A 25357-nucleotide genomic window follows, 5' to 3' on the forward strand; every position below is an offset into this window, starting at 1 on the left:
TTTCTTTAGCATCACAGAAGGCAAACTGCAGGTAGGTCAACCTCAAATACTGTACATTGTCTATATGTAGTTAAGCTTAAGGTGTAAGATAAAAATGTTACACTCTTAAAGTGATGAAATATATTGGCATCAAAATCTTTTTTTTCTGTGTGATGCACAGAAGAATAAAAAATAATCAATGCTATAATCCACACACTTGAACTGAAAAGTCTACAAACACGAGAATGATGACGTCAGAGACTGCGTTTTTAAAAGGTTTCACAACTACACACCGTTTTCAAAATGATTTGCGTTTACACATATCCACGAAAACGGCTAAAACCGCTGTATTACATAGCCTACTGTATATGCCAGGTCAGTAGTTGCTGCTGTCACTTTGTTAGTAAACAGTAACTGCAGGGAAGTGATGATTATATGTTGTATATGTTGCGTGAAGTACGCCATCCCCCCATAATACTTGAAAGATCATATTTTTTATGTATGAAACTTCATAAAGCAGATTTTTTTTATCTGCAAGAAGAGACAGTTTTGCCCATTTCTTTACCTTGCCATAGAATATGTATATGCTCATTGATGTAACGTTACCTATATTCATGTTTAATCCAAAGTAAATTTGCCATTTAAATTTGATTTATCCATAATACAACATTATATCGCTAGTATTAATGTTGTTATTGTTACAGCTTAACAGATTGCGGCTGACCTTGCTAGCTAGCTAAACTTACGCGTATTCTAAGTTAGATCCACTTTTGTGGGCTGTTACAGTATGGCAACATATCATAAAGTACTTTAAAATTATATTTGGTTTCCAATATATATATATATATATATATATATATATTATATTATATTATTTTTTTTTTTACACCACTTCGCATTAAGCCATTCTCATTCTTTCTATAGGCCTATAATTAATAATGTATGCTGTAAACCGTTTCATATTGTGATTTTTCCAGTGCTGACCCATCAGAGGCTCTGTGTAAAATGCAGGCACACCCCATCAGCCCTGGTTTGTTGACTCTGGGCAGCAGGGCAGTAAAGGCCAGCACTGAATGACTGATGCTGAATTGTGCTGCTTCAGCAGACCCTTACACCCATTGTTTCAGCAGGAACACCACACAGCAGGATGGGATGTAGTTAAGGATGTGTTTTATGCTTATATCCACTGGAAAGTTAATTTTGAATCGCAAAGCTGGTAAGTCCTAATGTGTCAGTGTTTTTACCTGTGTAGACCCTAAAGGTATTTTTACATAGTTTAGTTAAATACATAGATTTTTTTTTATTTATTTTTATTATTTTTACATTGTGTGCTTCGTCAATATGGTTTTTGCTGTAGATTTAATCTTTCGCCCAGCAAAGATTTCCTCATTATTTTTTCCCGGAGATGCTCCAGCGTTATGTAAGCCTTTTGAACAATCACACTAATAAAATCATCTCCATGAGTGAATTTGGACTTCAGTAGCTCTGCAGTCTGCTACATAATGTGCCTTCAGAATCTGTAGATCTCGTCTGACAGAGCATCTCTCTGTCTCTCTGCTTTTATTCACTCACGTGATGCTGTTGGTGAACTATTAACATGCCCATTAAATACTTAATTACCTTCCCTTTGGAAAAGAGGTTTCTCAATCATGACGGCCCCATTAAGTTTAACTGGATAGTTAATAGTGGCAGTCTGTTTCAACCTGTTGAGAAATGAAAATAAAAACCAGGCCAAGACAACAATGTATACAGAGCTCATTGTTTTCCATTGTTTGTTTATAACTGCTTATCTCTACTCGAATAGCTTTATTACCAGCTATTTACTAGTCAGGTTAACAATAGACATTTAACTTGAGATGACAACCCTCGGCTACTCTTTGATCATGCACTCTCATGCAATATTGCAACTACACTTTGTTGGGTAAATCTGACACATTTTCAGTCATTTTCCTTATCTCAACATTGATTCAGATCACATTTCAGAGTTTGTTCATTGGTGATTTTGTTTGTTTTTGACCATAGTTCTTTCCTGTCACATTTATAATTGCATTAACTGACTTTGATCATTTCATGGATGGTGGTGGTGGAGCTGTTAGAAGATCAGGTTGAGCGATCAAAAGCTCAGACAGCTATGGTTCCTATCAGATTAGAGGAAGATGGTCACATTGGGAGGGGGAGACAGGTCAAAGACTATCTAAAGCTTTTATGGTCTATAAAAGCAACAAACTCAGCTTAGTGAGTGTGCTCAAAGGTCATGGGAATGCTCATTGTTTATACGGACAAACATGGGTTTAAAAACATTAAACTTAAAATTATTATTATTATTATTTTAAATACAGTCAGGAAAAAATACATTTGGAAATGTAAGTCACATTTTTTTAATGTATGAATTTCATTGGATTTAATAACATTTCAAGTGGTATCTTTAAACAAATGATGCTAGGCTTTTCCTTAAAACTACACTTTTTCGTGATTTTTATAGATTTTTTTGGTCCTATAGTCACATTTAGTGAATATGAAAATGAAAAATTCAAAAGTTAGGGTCAGAGAAATGTTTTAAAAACTGCTATACATATATATATAAAAAATTATGATTCTTTTATTAAGAGAAAGTTCAAAAGAACATAATGTATTTGAAGTAGACAAAAACGTAAACATGTCATTACTGTTGTTAATTCAACATTGCTAAAAAAGTGTCTTAATTCTTATTTTTCTTTTTTTTTTTACTGTAAAATGGTATTCTGTTTCCTTCAAGTTCAAACAGATGCCCTACAAGCAACCACAGATTTGTCCCATTAACTATGAACACTAACGCACTAACGTTTCATAACTAGAAAGTGTCAGAATACTTATCATTTTCAAAAGCATATCTATTGTTTTTTTTTTTAATTAAAACTTAGCAAACACAAAAGGGCACTTGTGCTTTTCTTCTTTCAAATAAAAGCCACTTGATATCATATTTTGATACACTGCAAAGAAATTCATACATTATTAATTGTGGCTTATGTGTACTCATATATTCTGTGGCCACTCTGTGTTGTTCATGGCTGTTTGATGGTCATGCATTTTAATGAGCATGAATTTTCTATGAATTTCACTCCTGTACACATGCACACGCATACACGTGTACAAAAATGCTTTTTTTCCAGAGAGCCTCAGGGCAGAATTCCCAGCAAAAGTTAAAAGGCAAATTCCAAGTCCAGGCTGAATGAAATTCCCATGTCATGTCGTGTTCTCTACTAGTCGTCCAACCATCCCCCTCCTTCTTTTCCAGACTCCCTCCCTCTCTCTATCTCTCTCAGTCTCGCAGACCTCCCTCTTTCCCTTTCTTTCATACTCACTGCTCTCTCAGAGTTCCATTCTGACTCGTCTGTGTCCGTCAATGTGGTGAATATTTCTGCCTCTGGCTTTTTCTGTCACATTCCAGCTTCTAGGGCACAGCGTCCTCCTATCATGGGTTATAAAGAGAAGCACAGCTCCAGTATGCATCTGCACACAGCGTTATGAACACCTTTTACCTCCAGTGACTTTTTTGAACTGTTTTGAATAGGAAAAAAGACTCTCTAGGAGAATTTACCTGTCCTTTTTCTTCCTTCCTTCTTTGAGTTTTTTTTCTACTTGAATGCAATCTAACTTACACAGAAGCTCACTTATAAACAGTGGAATAACAGTGTTTTACGGCTTCAGCTCAGATGCGTGTGCATGGACAAGAGAAAGGACAGAATACATCGGGTGAGTTTGAGTGCAACTGAATGATGATTATGTTGTCATTATGATTGTGCATTAACAGTTACTCATTAAACTAAATGAAATGTGTTACACATATTAAATAAATATATAATTATACATTTTTATGTACAATATATAATCTTAATACAATTATATTATATTATATTATATTATATTATATTATATTATATTATATTATATTATATTATATTATATTAAAGGCTGCTTTATAGGTCATTTACTGCCCAGTTGCTTTAAAGTTTTTAATAACCAAGTTTTCCCAAGTGGAATATCAAATGTGTATTGACTAAAACTGTAATATTAAAATATAGAAATATAAAAAAGTGAGGTTCTCTTCAACACAATGTGATGCATTTGATCGCATTTTTTACTGTCTCTGACCATACATACAGATATAATGTAAATCTAGTAATCTACCGTATTAATATTTTCCATAATGTGGCTGAGAGCTCACTAGGAAGATGATTTATGGAAGATGTAATTGCACAACACACCAGTCCCAACTGAAGATGGGGGGGGGGGCGGGGGGTAAAATAGTCATTTAATTTGCAAAGTGCCAGATTATCTATATTCACAGGTGTACATTAGACTGAAAGGTGGGGGGTTAGTAAATGAGCGCCATGTGGAAGTTGAAAGAGAACACCTTTGCTCTCTGCGTTAAATAAAAGCTGTTGAATGACTCTCAGGGGTTATGGGCTCTGTTTGAACAACAGCACGCTCGCAGGATTTCCTTTAACACTTCACATTAGATTGATGTCTTTCTCTGCTCGGGAGGGCCGAACAGGGTCAACATTGTCCCTCGAGCACAACCAAACACCCACTGAGACTGAAAAAAAAACCTAAATGTTGATTATGGCTGTTTGTAGACACTTTGTTGAATTACCTAAACAATTAAATCAAGATTAGGGTATTTTTTTGTGGATTTGTGTTTAACACTGCACAATAAGGTTCAGCTCAGTACCAGTAGTTAACACATAATCTATCATGCATTAATAATAACAGCATCACTTATTAATCTAGGCTAATGTACAAACATAATATTGTTGATTGTTAATTCATGAGAGTAAATTGTCCCTATTATGGGTAATGAACGTTCATATTTTGTTGAGGTCAAAAAACACCTTAATTGTCTTAATAATATGCATTCATTTTACCTTACTTGCTCATCGACTCCCAGATGATTCACTCAACGATTAATTTTTCCAAACCCCACCTTTGTGGGATGCTAATCTGCAGTGATTGGTCCAGTTGGTCTCCTTTTTATTCCATCATGTCTCTAATGCCCGATAAAGCAGTGTTTGTGAGCGCAGTGCTGCTTTGTGTACAGCATTATTGTGGAAACAGCTATTTTTTCTGCTCCAAAAGTTTCACCTAGTGGCAAAGAATGAATTCGCATTTTCATTCAGACCAATGCAAAAGGACCAACAAGTGGGCGGGCAATATGCTAATATTTAATGTTGACGTCAACATGAAACGGCTAGGGATTCGTTTTAAAAACGACGAGCTTCAATGATTCACACTTGACTCTTTCTTTTGAGAGACTATAACTTTATACACGGTGCACTCTCAGACTTTACAGGATGTTTTCATTCAATTAGAGCAGTTTTGCACACTGCATGACAGGTAATTTTCAAAAATCAATAATAGGGGCACTTTAAAATGTATTAGTATATGTAAAAAATAAACAAACTAAATTATACTGCTGTAGTAAAAGTAATTTAATTTTCAGCTACTTCTAATTGGAAAATGTTGATAGTTATAATTAGTATTTAGACAGAAATTGTGTCTTAACATGTAAACACACCCAGTTACCTCAATCAGGATGTTTAGCATAACATTCTTATCTAACAGAAGATTCCCTGTACTGGTCACCAGAGTCAATGGAGAGGAAGTCATTCCTCCTATTTTATACCTCTGTCCTCAAATACACAAAGACCTCAATGTCTAAACCATAATTGAACTATTAGCTAATAGCTACCTAGCCAATTGTTATAATGTGATGTCCCACAGACCTCATGACTAGAAACAATACTTCCACTCACCTTCCGAGTCTGCCTGCTGTCGCCTGCTCTGGTTCTGGAGGGTCTCTAATGGAAGGACCAGATGTTGGCAGGACTTCCTGCCACACTAGTGGTCTCAGACAGCTGCTTTGTGTCAGCTCCTGTCCCGCTCCTAGAGCAGTAACCGTGGGGCCAGTGGCCCTGAACACACACTGGGCAGCATTGTTCAGTGAAACATGGACACACAGGATTCAAACAGGTCTGAGTTGAAGTAGATGTAGTGACCAGTGACTTCAAACTGAATGGTCATGTTGTTCCAGACTTGTATGACTTTCATTCTCCTGTGGAAACGCAAATGGAGATATTAAGTAGAATGTTCTTGCTGCTCTTTTATTTTCATTGAAATACATACAGTAAATATAGGGCCCGACGGCCCATTCAGATCCATAAAAGATCAAAAGAACTATAAACATACTTGAAAAGTATTTTGTCACATTGAATAACAATTTATTATCAGCATGTTTTTAGATATTTCTTGTAGTCTGTTGTTGTTTATTATACTCCATGTTTCAAGTGTTTTTTTTTTTAGTTTAGTTTTTTAGTGTAGTTTGGCTGGTTAAAGTCACTATGCACTGTAATTCAACAAAGTGGAAAAAAGCCTTCTGTCAGTATGAATCACACTCAATATTACACAAGACTCTGGCAGAGAGCATGTGGTATTTTGTGAGCCCCTATGCCATTAAGCACAAGGATTTGCCCATGTTTTGTATGAGATATGTTTTATGCTGCATTATAGCTGGCCTATCACATGCATTCATGATTCAGCATACAGCAGCTCTGCCAATGGGCTGCAGTTGAGCAATTAAAAAGAAAACAAGAACAAGTGGCTATGGTTAAAACAAAAAACGTAAGGAGCAAACTCAAAACAATAGGCCTTTTTGTTGTCTATTTGAAAGTTTACGTCATTTTAAAACAAGCCTGCCTCAAAACTGCAAGCTCTGCTTACCATTTTCAAATGTTTAAAAAGTCTTAAGGTCTTTGCACATTGAGTTCGAAATTATCGTCCAAATGTTTGCACATTAAAAAATAAATACGACCACACGTTGTGTCAATTACATTTACACACTGCACAATTTCGTCCGTCAAAAAAAAAAAAAAAAATTGGATCAAGTTTGATTTACTGCGTTTTCTTATCTGTAGCAAGCATTTTGATAGGGAAAGATTACGAATATGAAAAATAAATTCTAAACGCACACAAAAGTTTCGAACTCTTTTATGACACTAAACAAAACTTTGTATCCACAGATTGTGTTTTTGCATTGCACTGCCTTACATTTTTTTTTTAAACATGGACTAAATATGCGTTAGACTAACTAAATTTCTTAAAAAAGCATCTCTAGATTTGAAAAAATGTACTGGTCGAAGGTGCAACATGTCTACTACACCACAAATCAGTTACACGATATGCATCCAAGCGATTGTTGTTGAAATCATCACACATGCAGCGAGCACCTCAGAAACACAATAATACAACTCATTGACAACTTGATGCATTGCGAAGAGGCACATCTAGACATTTTCGTTGATCATCATGGATTGTATTTGCTTTTGACAGGACACGCAGCTTGCATCTGGTGTGAAGTCAGCACGCTACATTACAATTCTGAAGGCATTTTATAGCTTCAGACCCCATTAATTATAGTAGTGAAAATAGTTCAAAACTACACTTAATTATGTGGTCTGTGAAAGAAGTTCATATGGGTTTGGAAGATGTGATGTAAATAATAAAATAATTACAGTTTTATAGACACTAACTCTTTATATGTCTTTCATGAGCTTGTGCGGTGAGCAAGATCAGCATAATAAGAACCAAAATACTTTTAACAGTCCTATGACAGCCAGGAAGTCTAATCTGCATTAGAAACTGATCATAGTTTCTGTTCAAGCTTGATCTGGCATAAATATGGTAATACTTCTGCATCTGTCCACACAGACAGTTTCTTTCCTAGTGAAACAGATTGGTTAATGTCTGATGTTAAAAGAGATGTTTAATTCAGAGCCAGGTGTACGTTGCCTCTAGCAGATCAACAGCGCAGGCAACAGTCCAACTGTTCGCTACTAAACATTGCTACTACACAATGGCTTTCTTTTCTTTCAGAACTGAGATTATTTTACACGCAGTGTAGCAATTGACAGTAGACAGCAGTTGTTTTAATTTGTTCGGGTTCTCTTGAAGGTTAACCAATATTTTTTGGGGAGGCAACTAACACAAATGCAGAGTATATGATTCTTCTAAGATGTAAATAAAATTGCAAAGGAAATAAATGATCAAGTTTCCTTCGTCAAGTAGGCCTCTCAGGTACCTGATCAAAGACGATACTGTGTACCATGTGTGCTATGATGGGAAGAGGACTGGCTAAATGTTTGTTTGTTTATCCTGTGGGGTCTGGTCTGAATGTGTGTGCATGCGCTTCAGTGTTCGTGTGATCTGCCAGTAAGAGCATAATCTGGCCTCTGGCTTACTTACGTGATAAAGCTAGGTCTATGTTCTCAGAGACAGGACTTTTGTGAAGGACAGTGGAATGGTATGAAATTTAACAAGGTATACTATTATTACTTCAGTACAGAGCCCTGCACTGTAAAGAAGAATAGTGCATAGTAGAGACTTGATATCAGTCATACCTAATTTAATTTAATTATATTTAAAGCAATAGTTCACCTAAAAAAAAAAAAAAAAATGGCTAAACATTTACTAACCCTCAGGCCATCCAATATGTGGATGAGTTTGTTTCTTCAGATTTGTAATTTACATGGAGGACAATATAGCTCAATAGCCTCTGGTTATGTTTCTGCTTGAACTACTGCTGTACTTATTTTGGGCCCATATGGAGGTTGTGCATTTCTAGAATAATTACCCATAACCCCCCAAACTTAAAGAAACGTTCACTTGAAGATAGGATTCAACTGGGAATGCTGTGCCAGTCACTTAGAGCCAAGATACACAGAGCACACACTGACATCCCTTGGGGCCAGTTTGAACATAGTTCTCCACTAAAGTGCTCAGAAAATGATGTGATTCTACAAGAAAAAAAAAAAAATCTCTTTAGTCAAAAGCTTCATTCTGTTTCCAGGAAGCCAGTCTTAAATGAACTCATCATGTTTTCTTGCTGTAACAGAAAAAATCAGCAGCATATTAAACACGGTTCTCCTAAGCACCCACATTTCTTTCATAGTGGTTACGGGTCAAAGAAACCGATGCTAAATCAGTACAAAAGAGCAACATCCTTCAACATCCCTCTTGTTATCCATCTAACTAAATCTCTCATCATGAGAACAAACAGTTAAATGTGGCATTATAAAAAACAGTTCTGAAAAGAAAATGTCTATAGTGACATGAAATAATATAGTGTTCTGTCGGTCTCTCTTCTTTTCTAGGCAGCTGAGGTATGGAAAAGCTTTAGTTTCCCATCTGTGTGGGGTTAAGTACATTCAGGTCCTCCAGCTCCACTGTTCTGCTTCACTGAGCTAACAGAGAGAGCTGAGACTGGCCCTGCATTCTGAAACCTTATATTAGAGAAGAAAAAAAGCAAGGGAGGAAAAAAAAGAAAAGAAAAAACAGGGCAGAGAGGAAGTGTAGCATTAAGACTGGCAAATGAATCTGCCCAAAGTCATGTTTTGTGATTATAATGAGGGTGAAGCAGTGTGGTGCAGGCAAATGAAAGTGAAATAAATCATGGCCGTATTTAGGAACTCAGGTCCTAACATGAAATGCTCAGCAACACAGATGTAATTCTGTTTTTAAGTTCTGGTATTTTTCAAGTTTTTCAAGACCATAACTCTAAAAGACCATATAAAATGAAAATTGGACTTTTGTTATGTGAGTATTTTTGCTTTGGATATGCAAGTGTACCTCTGAGAGTTCAAAAATGCTTCTATACATATAATGTACAGTCTTTAAGTACTGTAAAACAAACCAAAATACTAATACTTATAGGAAGTGCTTTAGAATGACAATGTCTGTCCAAAAAATAAAAATAGAATAACAATAATTATACTATGAAAAAGTTAAACGTAAATTTTTTTAGTAACTAAATTAGTAAATAATATGTATAAATTGGACAATATAGAAGATTGAATATGAAACACGATTTAATATGAAACATGAAATTGTTATTTCAATATTTATGTTCAACAGTATAAGTTCAATAACAGAGATTGAAAGTTAAATACATTAGATCAAAATCATAATAGAAAATAAATTCTATTTATCCTTTGTGTAGAAGATATACCATAGACTATAGAGCTTAGTTACTGAACAAAATGGTAAAATCTTTGCTTTCTGTTCTTTTTAAATGACAGAGTCTCTGTAAATGTGCACTTCAGTTTAGTCTATAAAACATGCAGGCTCATCGTGGATTAGGTGAAGTGAATTATTAGGCAGAGTCAAATGTGTGTGTGGGATTATGTGATCAGACATAGACATTTTGAGCATTCATATGTGCCGTCTCTCCTAATCTTCCTTTATGAGGTGTGAGGAGATTGAGAGGTTTGTGGTTACAACCTCTGGATAGGATAAAAATTGAACGATACAAAAAACAGTCATTAGTGGTGGGAATTCAGTTTGCTTTTACGTCTGAGGAAATGCTTACGCTCACTCATTTTACTGTGAATATATTTGAGAGGTTTGATTATGTAGCAAAGACAAGACTAGTTGAGGGATTCCTTTGTTTTACACTCTCTGTCTTATACTCTGCATTGTCATACATCTTATATCTTTCTTTCTCTGAATATTGTAAGCAGAGCTCCATTTTGTGATTCCTTCTGATCAGAAACAGCTGTTGGAAAACTGTATGTTGACCTCTATTTTTAAACATTTGCTCTAAAAATAGAAATCTGAAACTCTCTTTTTTGTGAGGACTAGTTTAATCTCTCTCTCTCCTATGAAAACAATGATGAAGTCTCTGCAACTCCCTCTGCTCTTTCATTTCTCTGCTGGATCTCATAAGTTCATGGTAAACAGACCCCAGTGAGAGGACATATTTTCATAAGACCACTTCATGAGGACAATAAGAGGCTGTCTCTGATATTTAGGGATTTTAAAAGGTCTTGCACTTGTATACACAGTTTGTTTCCTAATCCTCTGATGAAAAAGTTTATGTAATGTTTTTTTTTTGTTTTTTCTCAAGATGTGGTCTGTTCCTGTTTATTTTCACACTGAAAGAAAATATTTTTTTTTAGCAGTCAACATTTAGCATGTGGACTTTTAAAGGGGGGGTGAAATGCTCGTTTTCACTCAATATCCTGTTAATCTTAAGTACCTATAGAGTAGTACTGCATCTTTCATAACTCCAAAAAGTATTTAGTTTTATTATATTCATAAGAGAAAGATAGTCTGTACCGATTTTTCCCGGAAAAACACGAACGACTGGAGGCATGACGTGTGGGCGGAGCTAAAGAATCATGAGCGCCAGTAGACTTTTGCGTTGAGAGCGTTTGGAAGCTGTGACATTACCGTGAGGAAAAAACCATCATCCAAACAAATCATGGCTAACAGTCAGATTCAGCCGTTTATTTATGATCCAGAATCAGATCCCGAGGCTGAAACTGAACGAGAGCAGCAGCAGCAACGACTCGCTCCAAGCGGGGCTCGAACCCGGGTCTCTGTCATGGGAGGGGACGCACTAACAAGGAGGCAGAGATATTTGAAGCAGTTTTACTCACCGCCTGCGATTCCAACACACGATCGTGACCCTTTTTCGTTGGGATTGCATCATCCTTAAGAAATAAACGATACGCAAATCCGTCGTCAAACTGGGCCTTGTTTGTAAAACAAGCATCTTCGAAATGCAGGGAACAAACAAAAACACTTGCACAACTCCGTTGATGCTCTGTAAAAATAAACTCCATTCACTGGTCCCTTAATGCTGGTTTTTCTTTGGTAATCTGTGCAGGGTTGTCTTGCCCTGGCAACCAAAAACACACTCCTTTTGTGACATTTGGCGACGCTCTCGCTCTGATCAATGAATGTCTGTTGTGATCTCATTGCTCTGCTATACGGGAGCGCGCGCTCTTCCGGCAGACGTGCCCTTAGGACCCATATAAGGAAATTCCGCTCCATCTAACGTCACACAGAGCCATACTCGAAAAAAACTTTCCGAAACTTGTGACAAACCGGAAGGAGTATTTTTGGAACAGAAATACTCCTTCAAACGTACAACTTAATTTTTGAAACTTTGTCCATGTTTAGCATGGGAATCCAACTCTTTAACAGTGTAAAAAACTCAGTATTCATGAAATAGCATTTCACCCCCCCTTTAATCAATTCTTATAGTTAGGTTTAGTACAGTATAAATTTTTTTTATTAATTAATTAATGTCAGTGGGATCTAAAGTTGTTACTCACTTTTACTGTATGGGGGAAAAAAGGAGAAACATTCTTCAAATTATCTTTTTCCACAGAAGTATAAAAAAGTCATACAAGTTTGCATTGAAAGGGGGGTAAATGATATCAGAATTTTAATTTTTGGGGTGAACTATTCCTTTAAGAACTCAAAAAACACTTGCAAAATGCACCTGTTTCCCACACCTCCTGTCTGTTTGTACTTGAGGAATTGACACGGATGGCACAGGGAAATGCCTGGCCAGCTAAACGTGACCTGCTTGGTCAACAATGCTTTGCAGCAGGCTGGTTGGCATGCTTGTGGGAGGTCTGGCTGACACTGACCAATTTTGTCTTAAACATCATGTTATAGTTGAGAAACAGGTGCATGGATTCCTGTTAAAACTATAAGAGCCTGGAAAAGTAAAATAAGTTTGTTATTTGTGACTACGCGAGAGTTGAAACGAAAGAATAGCCGCACTGCTTAACTTGTTCAGTGAGGAACAACATAATTTTAAAGTGACTCCTTCCTTTGACGTCTATTTGTGAAGTCAAATGAAAGAGTATTGGCTCATGCCAGCTTTGAAGCTCAGGTTTGGCTCGGTGTTTGATTAAAGCCAGACTCTGTTGGTCAAGGCCCTGAAATACTACAGGCTGCTGGCTTTAATAAAGTCCTGCCAAAAATGAGCTGCTGCTTTCCTCTCTTGATTGCGGTACATAACGGTGGTTCCATCTGGAAGACAATGGTGAAAACTCTCTCGAAGTATTTGTATGGACAAGAGAAACATAGTGGTGTAAATAATTCAAGAATTATGGGACCTGTGACTAAGCTTCCCAAAAACGATTTTATGATGAACGTATTTAGGCGTTCCAACAGATAATGAGGAGGCATGTGCTGGAAATGGATTCAGAGTTTTCTTTCAATGACTTACTAATGTTTACACTGCATTGTTTGAAGCTAAACCTGTCTGACAAAGAATAATGCATAGTAGAGACTTAATATAAGTCATACCTAATTGAATTTAATAATATTTAAAGAAATAGTTCAACTAAAAATAAAAATGTGCTAAAAATGTACTCACCCAGTATGTATGAGTTTGTTTCTTCACCGTAAAACACATTTGGTGAAAATTAGCATTGTGAAGTGAAAAGATGGATGTTTGTAAGAAAGTAAATCCATCAAGATGTTTTAACTTTCCGATTCTGGTTAAATTGTGTGTCCTCATCCATAATTTTGATTTCTGCAGTGGACAAGTTGTCTCGTCTGAATCAGGAAAAAAATATGTACAAGCAAACACTGTTTTCCTGACCATTTACTCACCACCATGTCATCTAAGATGTTTTCAGTCAAAAAGAAAATTGAGGATTGTAAGGAAAACATTCCGGGATTTTTCTCTATATAGTGGTCTTCAACGGGACCCAACGGGTTGAAGGTCCAAACTATAGTTTCAATGCAGCTTCAAAGGGCTCTATGTGATCCCAGACGACAAATAAGTGTCTTATCTAGTGAAACCATCTGCCAATTTAAAAAAAAAAAAGTTGATACTTTTTAACAACAAATGCTTGTCTTGCATTAGCTCTGCAATGTGAGAATTCACGCATTACATAATCACATTGTAAAGGTCATGCGTCAATAGCTCATGGTCAAAAACTCCATTTAATTTTCTCCTCCAACTTCAAAATCATCTGACATTGTTGTTTTTCCTTTTTAGTAAATGAGTTTGACTTTCTTTGCACATTCGCTCTGTGTGTGATTACCCAATTCGTCAGGTTGAGCTAGTCTAAAACGAGCATTTGTGGTTCAAAAGTATGTATATTTTTTTACCTTTAAAAAAAATGACTAATAAATTCGCTAGAGAAGACCCTTATTCCTTGGCTGGAATTGTGTAGAGGCCTTTGCAGCTGCAATAAAACTTCAATTTGAACTTTCAACCCCTGGCTCCCATTGAATTCCACTATATGGAGAAAAATCCTGGAATGCTTTCCTTGAAATATCTTTTCGACTAAAGAAAAAAACACATAAACATTTTGAATGACATGGTGTGAGTAAATTTTCAGGAAATTATTGTTTCTGGAATTCAATGAGTTAAGCAGTTTAGATCTATTTTAATATGAAGACAGGATAGGACCCATGAGATTTCTGTGGGAAAGAAGGACTGGTCCTGGGAAAAGTCCAGTGCAGTTTCCAAAAACATGAAAAGATATAAACCACAAGAACAACGGTTTAGTCCTACTGTTTTCCAACCATAAAAAATAGGCACAGTACAAATAGGGCAACAGATGATTTTTAGATATGATTTTTAAACTGTATGTGTGCATAATTAGATAGGAATGCTCACTGACTAGTTATCTCTCGATATACTGCTTTCACATCACATCACATCTTGATATGATTCATTCTTACAAGTTCATGTCCTAATTTAGTATGCGGAAATTTGTGTTTTACGCACTATGGCTTTCAAACAGTCAGATAATTGGACTGGCCCAGGCCGAACGCCATTCAACTTAAACGTATTATTGTTTTTTTCTGTTTAGTTAGGGAGGGTTTTGGTCTTGACTAATCACTGTGGTTGAATGGAGGAGTGTGTGTACCGGAAAAGGACTCATAGTGATACTGTAAGATGTACGATCTCTGACACACACAAACACATGAACACAGACTGGGAAAGCCATTTTTCCATTGAAGGTCTTATCGTAAGGCTGAGGGGGCTGCTCTGTTATATAGATCATTATGACTCATACAGTAGCCCTTCATTTTCTTTCTTTTGTTTTGTCCATCAGTTCTGAACAGCCAAAGGGAGGATGCTGATGTTTTTTTCTCATTTTGTCTTACTTTATTTTGTTCTCTTTTCTCTACAGTGTGAGATTGCATAGATGGATCAACATGTATCAACACAATCCAGGTAAGATAGTATTAATAATAGTAATTCATTCATGTTGCTGTAATTTTTGTGAGAGTGTACAAGCATTACAGACCATACTTTGTAAAAGGTTATGAGATTGCCTCGCACAGAGGCTTCACAGTGTTTTGAGTATTTACAAATGAAAATATTGTTTAAACATCAAATTATGGTGCAGAGCCTGGGAGAGATTCCTAATTATAAGATAGTAATGAGGGTGAATGTAGAGCGTCGTAATGTAAGATTGCACAGAAGTACAAACCCAACAGTTAAATGAGCTTAGGAAAGTTTGGTAATAGATACTTTCTACATATACAGAATGATACATAGTAAGGCTTTAAATTCTTACATTTAGACAATTAAACTACATTTTATACAAGCTATTTAATTTTTCTATTGATTCTATGGAATATATATATATATATATATATATATATATATATATATATATATATATATATATATATATATATTCCGATTCCAAAAAAGTTGGGACACTGTACAAATTGTGAATAAAAAGACAATGCAATGATGTGCAAGTTTCAAAGTTCAATATTTTATTCAGAATACAGCACAGATGACATCAAATGTTTAAACTGAGAAAATGTAGAATTTTAAGGGAAAAATAAGTTGATTTTAAATTTCATGGCATCAACACATCTCAAAAAAGTCTCAAGGCCATGTTTACCACTGTGTTGTATCCCCTCTTCTTTTTATAACAGTCTGCAAACGTCTGGGGACTGAGGAGACAAGTTGCTCAAGTTTAGGAATAGGAATGTTGTCCCATTCTTGTCTAATATAAGCTTCTAGTTGCTCAACTGTCTTAGGTCTTCTTTGTCACATCTTCCTCTTTATGATGTGCCAAATGTTTTCTATGGGTCAAAGATCTGGACTGCAGACTGGCCATTTCAGTCCCTGGATCCTTCTTCTACGCAGCCATGATGTTGTAATTGATGTAGTATGTGCTCTGGCATTGTCATGATGTAAAAAGCAAGGTCTTCCCTGAAAGAGACGACGTCTGGATGGGAGCATATGTTGTTCTAGAACTTGGATATGCCTTTCAGCATTGATGGTGCCTTTCCAGATGTGTAAGCTTCCCATGCCACACGCACTCATGCAACCCCATACCATCAGAGATGCAGGCTTCTGAACAGAGCGCAGATAACAACTTGGGTTGTCCTTGTCCTCTTTAGTCCAGATGACATCGCGTCCCAGTTTTCCAAAAAGAACTTCAAATTTTGATTCGTCTGACCTTAACAGTTTTCCACTTTGCCACAGTCCATTTTAAATGAGCCTTGGCCCAGAGAAAACGCCTGCGCTTCTGGATCATGTTTAGATGTGGCTTTTTTGACCTATAGAGATTTAGCCAGCAACAGCGAATGGCACGGTGGATTTCACCGACAATGTTTTCTGGAAGTATTCCTGAGCCCATGTTGTGATTTCCATCACAGTAGCATTCCTGTATGTGATGCAGAGCTGTCTAAGGGCCCGAAGATCACGGTCATCCAGTATGGTTTTCCTGCCTTGACCCTTAAGCATAGAGATTGATCCAGATTCTCTGAATCTTTGGATGACATTATGCACTGCAGATGATGATAACCTCAAACTCTTTGCAATTTTTCTCTGAGAAATTCCTTTCTGATATTGCTCCACTATTTTCGCCACAGTATAGGGGGAATTGGCGATCGTCTGCCCATCTTGACTTCTGAGAGAAACTGCCACTCTGAGAGGCGCTTTTTATACCCAATCATGTTTGCCATGTTGACCTCATAAGTTGCAAATTGGTCCTCCAGCTGTTCCTTATATGTACATTTAACTTTTCTGGCCACTTACTGCTAACTGTCCCAACGTTTTTGGAATGTGTAGCTCTCATGGAATCCAAAATGAGCCAATATTTGACATGACATTTCAAAATGTCTCACTTGAAACATTTGATATGTTATCTATATTCTATTGTAAATAAAATCTAAGTTTATAAGATTTGTAAATTATTCCATTCCTTTTTTACTCACAATTTGTACAGTGTCCCAACTTTTTTGGAATCGGGTTTGTGACCCCTTTCAAAAGTAGCTTTTTAATACTGTGTGTGGCTACCTGAATGATCCACGACTGTTTTTTTGTTTTTGTGATGGTTGTTCATGAGTCCCTTGTTTGTTCTGGACAGTTTAAGCCCCGTTTACATTAGTGCGTATTCGTTTTAAAACGCACAACCTTTGCTACGGTTAAGCCTATCGTTTACATTACTCAGGTGTTTTCGACCCTCGAAAACTGAGACTTTTAAAAATGCTGCACACCCCGTTTTAGTTTGAAAACTCTGGGGTTGCATTTCAGTGTAAACGGACCAAAACGGAGATTTTTGAAAGCGATGGTGTGACTGAGCACTGTTCTTCAGAAAAATCCTACAAGTCCTACAGATTCTTCAGTTTTCCAACACCTTTTTCATATTTGTACCCTTTCCAGCAGTGACTGTATGATTTTGAGATCCATCCACACTGAGGACAATTGAGGGACTCAAACACAACAGTTCAAATATTCCCTGATGTTCCTGAAGGAAATATGATGCATTAAGAGCCAGGGGGTAAACATTTTTGAACAGGATGATTTTCTTATTTTGTAGATTTAGTACTATCCTTCAGAATTCAAAAAGTTTTCTTCCCCATGGGTTATAATATAGAATAGTTATCAGTTCAGCATATTATGTCACAATGATGACATTGTTTTATGAATGTTGCCTAATGGTTTGATACAGATATGGTAAAGAAGGTCAAACATCTCAGGTTGAAGAGGGCAAGAATCACAATTTTAAGGAAAAAATACATTTTATGTTTTTTAAATGACCAATTTGTACCTATATTTGTTGTAAGTGCCACCAGTCTGATTCCTCATTTACACTAAAACAGGAGCCTGTCTTCGTCTAAGTGAGACTAAATCAGACTACATTCCATTACACCCACGTGAATGACTGGCCCAGAGTGCTGTCTACCTCCAGCCCAGACTACTGCTGAAAATCTCAAGCTTTCTGTCCAACCATCCAGCTACACTGATTCTCTGTTGTTTGTGTTCCAGACTCCTTTGTTTTATTAAAAAAAATATTCGTCTTCTTGGGATGAAAGTCACAAACAAGCCAATATGTCCTGGCAATTTGGCAATAATTTACTGGTAAACTTTCCCTGATGCCTAGAAGTGGTTTTACGAGGGGGAGACAGAATGACAGAATGTAAGGGGTAGGATGGCATTCTATAATTAATTCTTTACTCAAGGTTATAATTTCTATTATGATCGTCTCAACTGCAATCGTCAATCATCTTGTCAGTGAATAATAACGTATATGTTGGATCAGAATGTTTTTTTTGTCTGATCTAGTGTGACAGTTTGATGAGGAGAAATTAAACTTTAGGTTGTTACAATGTCTGTGGTTGCACTGTAAGCTATAGCATTATTCTGCCGTTTGGAATTTTCCAGCCTGTCTGTAAAAATAGTTTTCTCTGACATGAGGTTATGGTACAGCCTAAATGTAGGGAGAAATCCCAATATAATTACACTCTTTAAAACATCATCATTATATGCTACAGTTCAGCGCTTCTCTTTATAGGGATTTAAAAAAAAATGAAGGTGGGTACAGACCGGTTTTAACTTGCGGTCTCTCCCTCTTTCACTTTCTTTCAGTACCACACAATAAGTGACCCAGAGAGCATCTGTGGAAGAAATGGTTACAACTTTCCTCAATGAAAGGCAAGCCACTACTGAGAAGATGGCTTTAGTAAGCAATGCACTGGCTGCTTACTCCTTCATAGCAGGTAAAACAGGTTTGGTTTACTTCTATACGCTAACAGCCCCAAAACTATACTCTGTACTAAAGCGGGGCGATTAACTGATTTTTATTTTCAACAAAAGATAATCCTTTGAAAAATCATAATATAACAGCACCACATTCCTTTTAGTGATGATGATTCTGCGGTTTTTCTTTTACATTGGCACTCCTTGCTTTACATGGCAAATTAAAAAAATATTTTATGTAATATTTTAGATGTTTTTTTATACATAATCTAAACCTTTTTTTTATATATATATATATATATATATATATTTATTTTTATTTTTTTAATTGCTCAGTGGCGTTTCCTGAAAACTACTAATAATTGATTATATATGCACAAATATGTATTAAAAAAAGTTTGATCAAGGACTAAGGAACAAACTTTTGATGCACTGTATTTTCATGTATTATTTTTTATTTAATATATGTATGTGTGTATAACCTCACTTTCTACTTTATTTTTTTTTTACGTTTTTTACTCTTAATATATAATATTTAAAGTACAAGAAAATCCACTGTGAAGAAGAGGGTAAATAAATGTTCGAAACACATCTCTTTGTTAAGGACAACACATTTTGTGTTACTTTTAACTCATCCACTCCTTTTCTGTTCCACTTTATATTGTGTCCCTAATACCTGTGTACTTACGAAGTAACTACATGTGTACGTTGTAAGTAACCACAGTATAAATATATATTTAGTACATAGTTTCTAGAGCTGTAAAATTTCTGTAACTACACACATGTAACAACCCTCTGAATGGTTTGTGTAAGTACAAATCAGTGTTGTAGTCGAGACCAGCTCATTCGAGTCCGAGTCCAGATCGAGTCCAGAGAGGGTCGAGTCCGAGTCAAGTCCGAGTTCAGAAAGGGTAGAGTCCGAGTCAAGACCGAGACCAGAGAGATTGGGTCTCAGACAAGACCTATAGAAATCTTCAAGAGTATGTAAAATGTTAGGTGGAAACAATAAAGGGTAAAAGGGCCACATAGTATGTGGTGTAAAGTTAATTTTATTAGTATTATGAATTGTTACTTGTCAATATTAAGTGCTCATTTTCACATAACACCGTTGTACCACTATACACATCCATATAACCTTTCTAGTACACATAATATTACTGTATGACTCTATATTGTAATTCTACATAACACTTCTAGTACAAGTAACATAACTGTACCACTATACCTGTAAATGTTCAACTGTAACAGCTTTTACATAACTTTTAACCTTGAAGCTTAACTAATGACTGCTAATATCCTTACAATGTCTTGGATTATGTGCACTTTAGATGTTGTGAAGATTACAGATGGGCAACTGTAGTATTACAACTACTTTTCAAAAAAATAAGTGAGGAGACCATCCTGCTACCCAACCAAGCACGATGTGGTCTCATGATCAATCCACCCCGACTAAAAACTCTCTCTACTGGCGCAGAGGAAGCAGGGACTGACAGAAGTTACCATTTCATCCCTTTCTGTAACAGCAACGGATAATCTAATGCTAATTTCCCTGGATGGTGCGTTTTAAGGGTAAAATACACACTAGTCCAAGTTTTTTTTAGTTACGGAGGGCATACACACAAGAGCCGACTGACTGTCAAGGAAAATTTCATGAAAAAGTGTGTATGTGCCAGGGGAAGAAGCTGGATGAAATGCCATATAAGTTCAATGCCTTCTGTCAGACATTTTTTTTGGGGGGGGGGGGGGGGGATGTTTAGTGTTGAGACAGTCGGTCTGTGTCTGTATTCATTATATAATTTAATTAAACGATTTTTTTTTTTTTTTCTGTGACCATTTTGTCCTACTTTGTAAAAATAACACAGTTGAGAGAAATAATGTAGCAATGTGGCTTTCTGGAAAGCGGGATCACTACAGGCGGATGGCAGGAGGGTAACTTAAGGCCGGTGACACACTGGCTGCGTGGCGTCTCTACTGCGTGCTAGAAGCGTGGTGGCTGCTTCGCGTTTTCTGTGTCTTTACACACCTGAAGCGTGCCTGCATGCGGCGCTTGGTTCGCTGCTGCTGCTGTAGGTGACATAGAGGGAGGCCGCCGAAAAACCAGGCTCTTGTCTTCATGACAACAATATCAACTTTTTTTTTTTTTTTACACACCTACTGATAGGACAAAATAGAGTATGTTTGACAGGTGCAATATTTGAAAATCGATCATTATTAATTTATTTTCTAAATTACATTTATATCTGAATTTATGCCAACCTATAGACTTTCAAATATCAAAATGTCATGAATTAATATGTATTTGTGTACAAAATGACATATCTTCCTAGTATATTTTGCCTGGAAACGCTTCTAACATGCACGCGTGTCACTTTAAAAATATGCGTCGGTTCTATTTCTAGCATGCACGGGTTTTCCGCGCGTCTCACGCAGGCAGTCTGCAAGATCTAACCTGTTAACATGGGAGCCGAATTAAAAACAGACACGCCACGCAGCTGAGATGCTTGCGCTACACATCCGGTGTGTCGCTGGCTTAACGTCTCACGTCAAAAGAAAATCACCAGTCATTGGATGTGTCAATCAATTTCAATTTAACATCAATTCAAATAAACATTAACATACAATAATAATCATGAAATATTTTGATTGGGACTCGAGTGGACTCGGACATAAGTCCGATTCCTAATATGTTCGAGTCCGAGTCAATACCGAGTCAAAATGCACACGAGTCCATGACAAGACCGAGACCATTAAAATACGGTCTCGAGACCGAGTCCAAGACCGAGTCCGAGTCTCGAGTACACAACACTGGTACAAATGTGTAACAGGACATATATATCTACATCTTGTAACAACAATATGTATAAGTGTAATTGGAACCATTTGATCCAGGGGGAGGAGATGGGTAAGTTTAGGGATATGTAAAGTGGGAGGAGTTGGATCTCGTGTTGGTGCACCACTGTAATACAAGTGTACTTACATGGTAACTCGTCAGGAACTGTCCACTTAATGTAAAGTGTAAAATTCTGGACACCAACCACAATTTATATGCAATGCCTAACTGGCTGCTGCTGTGTAACATCAGAGCAATTACATGATAAATCAAATATAAAGTTTACCAAAAAGTGTTGTTTCCAATGTCCTGTTACACATTTGTACTTACACAAACCATTAAGTGGGTTGTTACAAATAAGTAGTTGCACAAACATTACAGCTGTAGATACTATGTACCAATGTGTACTTACACTGTGGTTACATATTACATACACATCTAGTTACTATGTAAGTACATAGGTATTAGGGACAATATAAAGTGGGACCATGGGTTAATTAACAGATCCTTTTTTTTAAATGGCTCCGTAACAAGTTTGTAGATTGGGAAGAAGGAGGCTGGAACCGGTGAACATTTAAACATAACTTTAATAATAAAATAAACGCAAAACTTAAAATAGTGCAACAGTCTCTCACGGTTGACTGCTGTGCACAGACAGAACCAAAACAACATAAAATCCAGGCCTGGTCCTCTCTCCTCCTTCACTGTCGTTACTCCTTCTTTTATCCTTCTGGAGCTCCTTAGTGGGACTCGAGACCGAGTGGCGCAGGTGTCACTCATTATCATTCACTCAGCACCAGGGGGTATGGACAGATGAGGAGAGAAAAGGAGATGGAAGGATGAGGAGAGACGAGAGAGGAAGAGAGGGGAAAAAAAATATTGTTCTGGTTCCCATACACACTGCCGCTCAGCCCTACACAGCCGGGTAAAATCTTCCACGATGCCTGGCGGTGCTGGATAGCCCTCGGTGGACAGTGACGGCTCCTCTGGGTTTGGGGCAGCTGACAGCAGTCCTTCGTTCCCTGCTCCTCCCCATCAAGGCAGTGAACGGCCTCAGGTGTACAGTGATGACTCCTCCGCTCCCTCACAGATGGCAGCCATCCCTCAACAACCTAGGCGGCCGGGAGCGAGTTCGTCTGTCCCCTCGGCAACTCACTCCTGCCCACCTCCTCAAGTGTCCATGGCAGCAGCCTGCTCCGTCGTACTCTGTGCAGATTCACCACTGCGGCGAGGGATCTCTGACCGTGTGTCCCTCCTTCTTCCCGGGTTTTGGCATCAATGTAACAAAATATGTAAATCGGGAAGAAGGGGGCTGGAACCAACAAACATTTAAACATAATTTAATAACAAAATGAACAACACAAAACTGAAAATAGTGCGACAGTCATCACAAACGCCACGCAGATTCCCTCCTCTGTGGGACTCGAGACTTGAGTGATGCAGGCGTTGCTCATTATCATTTAGTCCACCGGCCTCGCTCCGCTCCCATGGCTCTCGGGCCAGCCCCATTTATCACAGGCTCATTTGAAAGAAAAAATAAAAAAAAGAATATGCAGAAATATTTCAAAGAATTTCATCATTTAAATGTTTCAATCATTTAAATCTCCTTTAATATCAGAATAGATATGCCACATGAATGCCTCCATATATAGGCTATGTAGGCTACACACACATAGCTAGTCTATAAATTCTTCATTTAGAAATCAAAAAGATTACACAAGAAGAGGTGTGTGCAAGTTATTAGGCTATAAACAAATGATTACAAACCAGGCCAACTTTGTATTCTGTAATACACCGTAACAGTGGTCCAATGAAAACTGTTACTAACCTTCTGAACTGTTTCTGCAGATCACCCGGAACGGGCGGCACTGTATTTTGTGTGTGGAGTGTGTTTGGGACTGGTTCTTACCCTCATTGCGTTAGTGGTGCAGATCTCCTGTCGAACCGACTGCAAAACGCAACAAGCGCCCAAGAAAACAGGCAAAACTGCGGAGAGCACCAGCGACACGAGCGACAGTGACTCGGACTGGGACAATAGCTCCGACCTGTCGGCACGCCGCCACAGGCGCTTTGAACGGACGCTCGGTAACGTGTTCACCTCCGCGGAGGAGCTGGAGCGCGCACAGCGATTAGAGGAACGTGAGCGGATTATCCGGGAGATCTGGATGAACGGACAGCCGGACATGCCAGCCACACGCAGCCTCAACCGCTACTATTAAAGTCTCTGAAAGCAAAGAGACGGAAGGTTTGAGGAAATATTATACAATAGCTATTAAAAACTGGGATACAGTAAGGGACTCAAATATGGGAGAAACCAACACTCTCTTCTGGTGGCACCGGCGAAGCATTTGAAGGTGCACTCAGTAAATTTTTTGTTAATGTTGCGCTGACAGTCGTTTTGTACTTATGCTGATGACACCTATACTGACACCTGGTGGTGTGGATGAAAAAGCAAAGTTTTTAGTTAGTGGTAAATATTCATGTACATTTAGACACTTTTTGCTATTGCAATGTTCTAATCAAAATGTCCTAATAAACTGATAACACAGTAGAAATGCTTTATTCGACATGATTAATTTATTACACAAGTGAGTAAGCATCTTTAACAAACCAACACTTGATGTTTAAAATAAATCAGTTCTTATTAAGTGACTGATTTGACTATTGACTTCATGATTTTAAATATGTTTAGAACTGCTATTCATTTATTTGTGTAGAACTTCAATGAGAGGAAATAACTGAGTGCACCTTTAATGAAACTTGTTTTAAGGAAGAATTCACTAACATGTAAAACAGGTGGAGAAAAAATTATATGATTGAGCTTTGAATATGCTTGACTTGAAATACTGTATTTTTGAATTAGAATGAATTTGTCTGAAATTAGGTCTGGCCACATGGACATTTGACAATTCAGACACCTATTTTTATTGAGATGTTACTCTTTAGTTGGCTAATATCTTTTTTTATTTAAGCAAAATATATTTCTGTTACAAACACTTTTATTATACTAAAGCTTTCTTTTGGAGCTCAGGGTTTTCATGACCTCTGTAAAGGATTTCTCTTCATTTGTCATATATGGTTAACCAACAAAACAAAATGATGGTCTGTGCCTTCATTTAAGAAAATTTCACTGTAAAAATGAAAAGATACTAGAGGTAGAAAACCTTTAGATGCTTTTTCTAAAACTGGTTCTGTCAGTGTGGTGATCAGAGTATCTTTTCATTCTTACAGTGTATGCCTTCTTCAAGCTAGTAATAATTATGCACGAAAAGACAATCACCTCTATTTGTACTAGATTTTTCACAGCGTAGAATCAGTTTTCTACATGGTGCTATAGGTAAAATCCATCCGTACGTGAGCACAGTTCAGTCCAACTTTATGGTCCAGAAATGTTAGCTATATCAAATATGTTCCTATTCTTTTTCACCCTTTGGTGTTCAACACATGCAGCATGTTAATAATGTAACCAAGAGGCTCACGTGCTTCCACTGTCTCATTCCATTCTCATTCAGTTTAAGTGTTTCAACAATATTTTAATAACATATAAATATATGGATTATTAGAAAATGAATTTGCATTTGGTTGTCTTTTAACATGGCTGTTTAGAACATGTATTATGTAATGTGCCAAAAGTTTGTCTGTGGATAAAGTCACTACATCTTTCCATAAAATAAAAACAAAGATTTGTTGTTGTTGTTGTTGTGCTTGTTGTTTAAGCCACTACTCCTTTAATTCTCAATGTG

General features: G+C 37.1%; 1 protein-coding gene across 3 annotated transcripts; it reads left to right on the forward strand.

Annotated features, from left to right (window-relative positions):
* The first annotated feature begins 923 nt into the window (after nt 1–923).
* On the forward strand, nt 924–25310 carry LOC113117379 (protein eva-1 homolog A-like). Of its 3 annotated transcripts, XM_026286008.1 has the most exons (5): nt 3031–3711; nt 14967–15010; nt 18074–18231; nt 18674–18804; nt 23463–25310. In XM_026286008.1, exons 4-5 carry the CDS (start codon nt 18714–18716, stop codon nt 23831–23833), a joined length of 462 nt encoding a protein of 153 aa, XP_026141793.1. In that variant the 5' UTR covers nt 3031–3711; nt 14967–15010; nt 18074–18231; nt 18674–18713; the 3' UTR covers nt 23834–25310. The 3 variants fall into 3 exon arrangements, with proteins under 3 accessions (XP_026141794.1, XP_026141793.1, XP_026141792.1); XM_026286009.1 differs by lacking the exons at nt 3031–3711; nt 18074–18231 and adding an exon at nt 924–1195; XM_026286007.1 differs by lacking the exon at nt 18074–18231.
* The last annotated feature ends 47 nt before the right edge of the window (nt 25311–25357 follow it).

Source organism: Carassius auratus, chromosome 17, assembly GCF_003368295.1.
Source record: "Carassius auratus strain Wakin chromosome 17, ASM336829v1, whole genome shotgun sequence".
Lineage (NCBI taxonomy): Eukaryota > Metazoa > Chordata > Actinopteri > Cypriniformes > Cyprinidae > Carassius > Carassius auratus.

Excerpts from the sequence above, each read along its gene's own strand:
- LOC113117379 (XM_026286009.1), top strand. The coding sequence starts at position 18,714 with ATGGTTACAACTTTCCTCAATGAAAGGCAAGCCACTACTGAGAAGATG. Across the intron at positions 18,805-23,462 it reads TGCTTACTCCTTCATAGCAG|ATCACCCGGAACGGGCGGCA; the intron begins GTAAAACAGGTT and ends CTGTTTCTGCAG.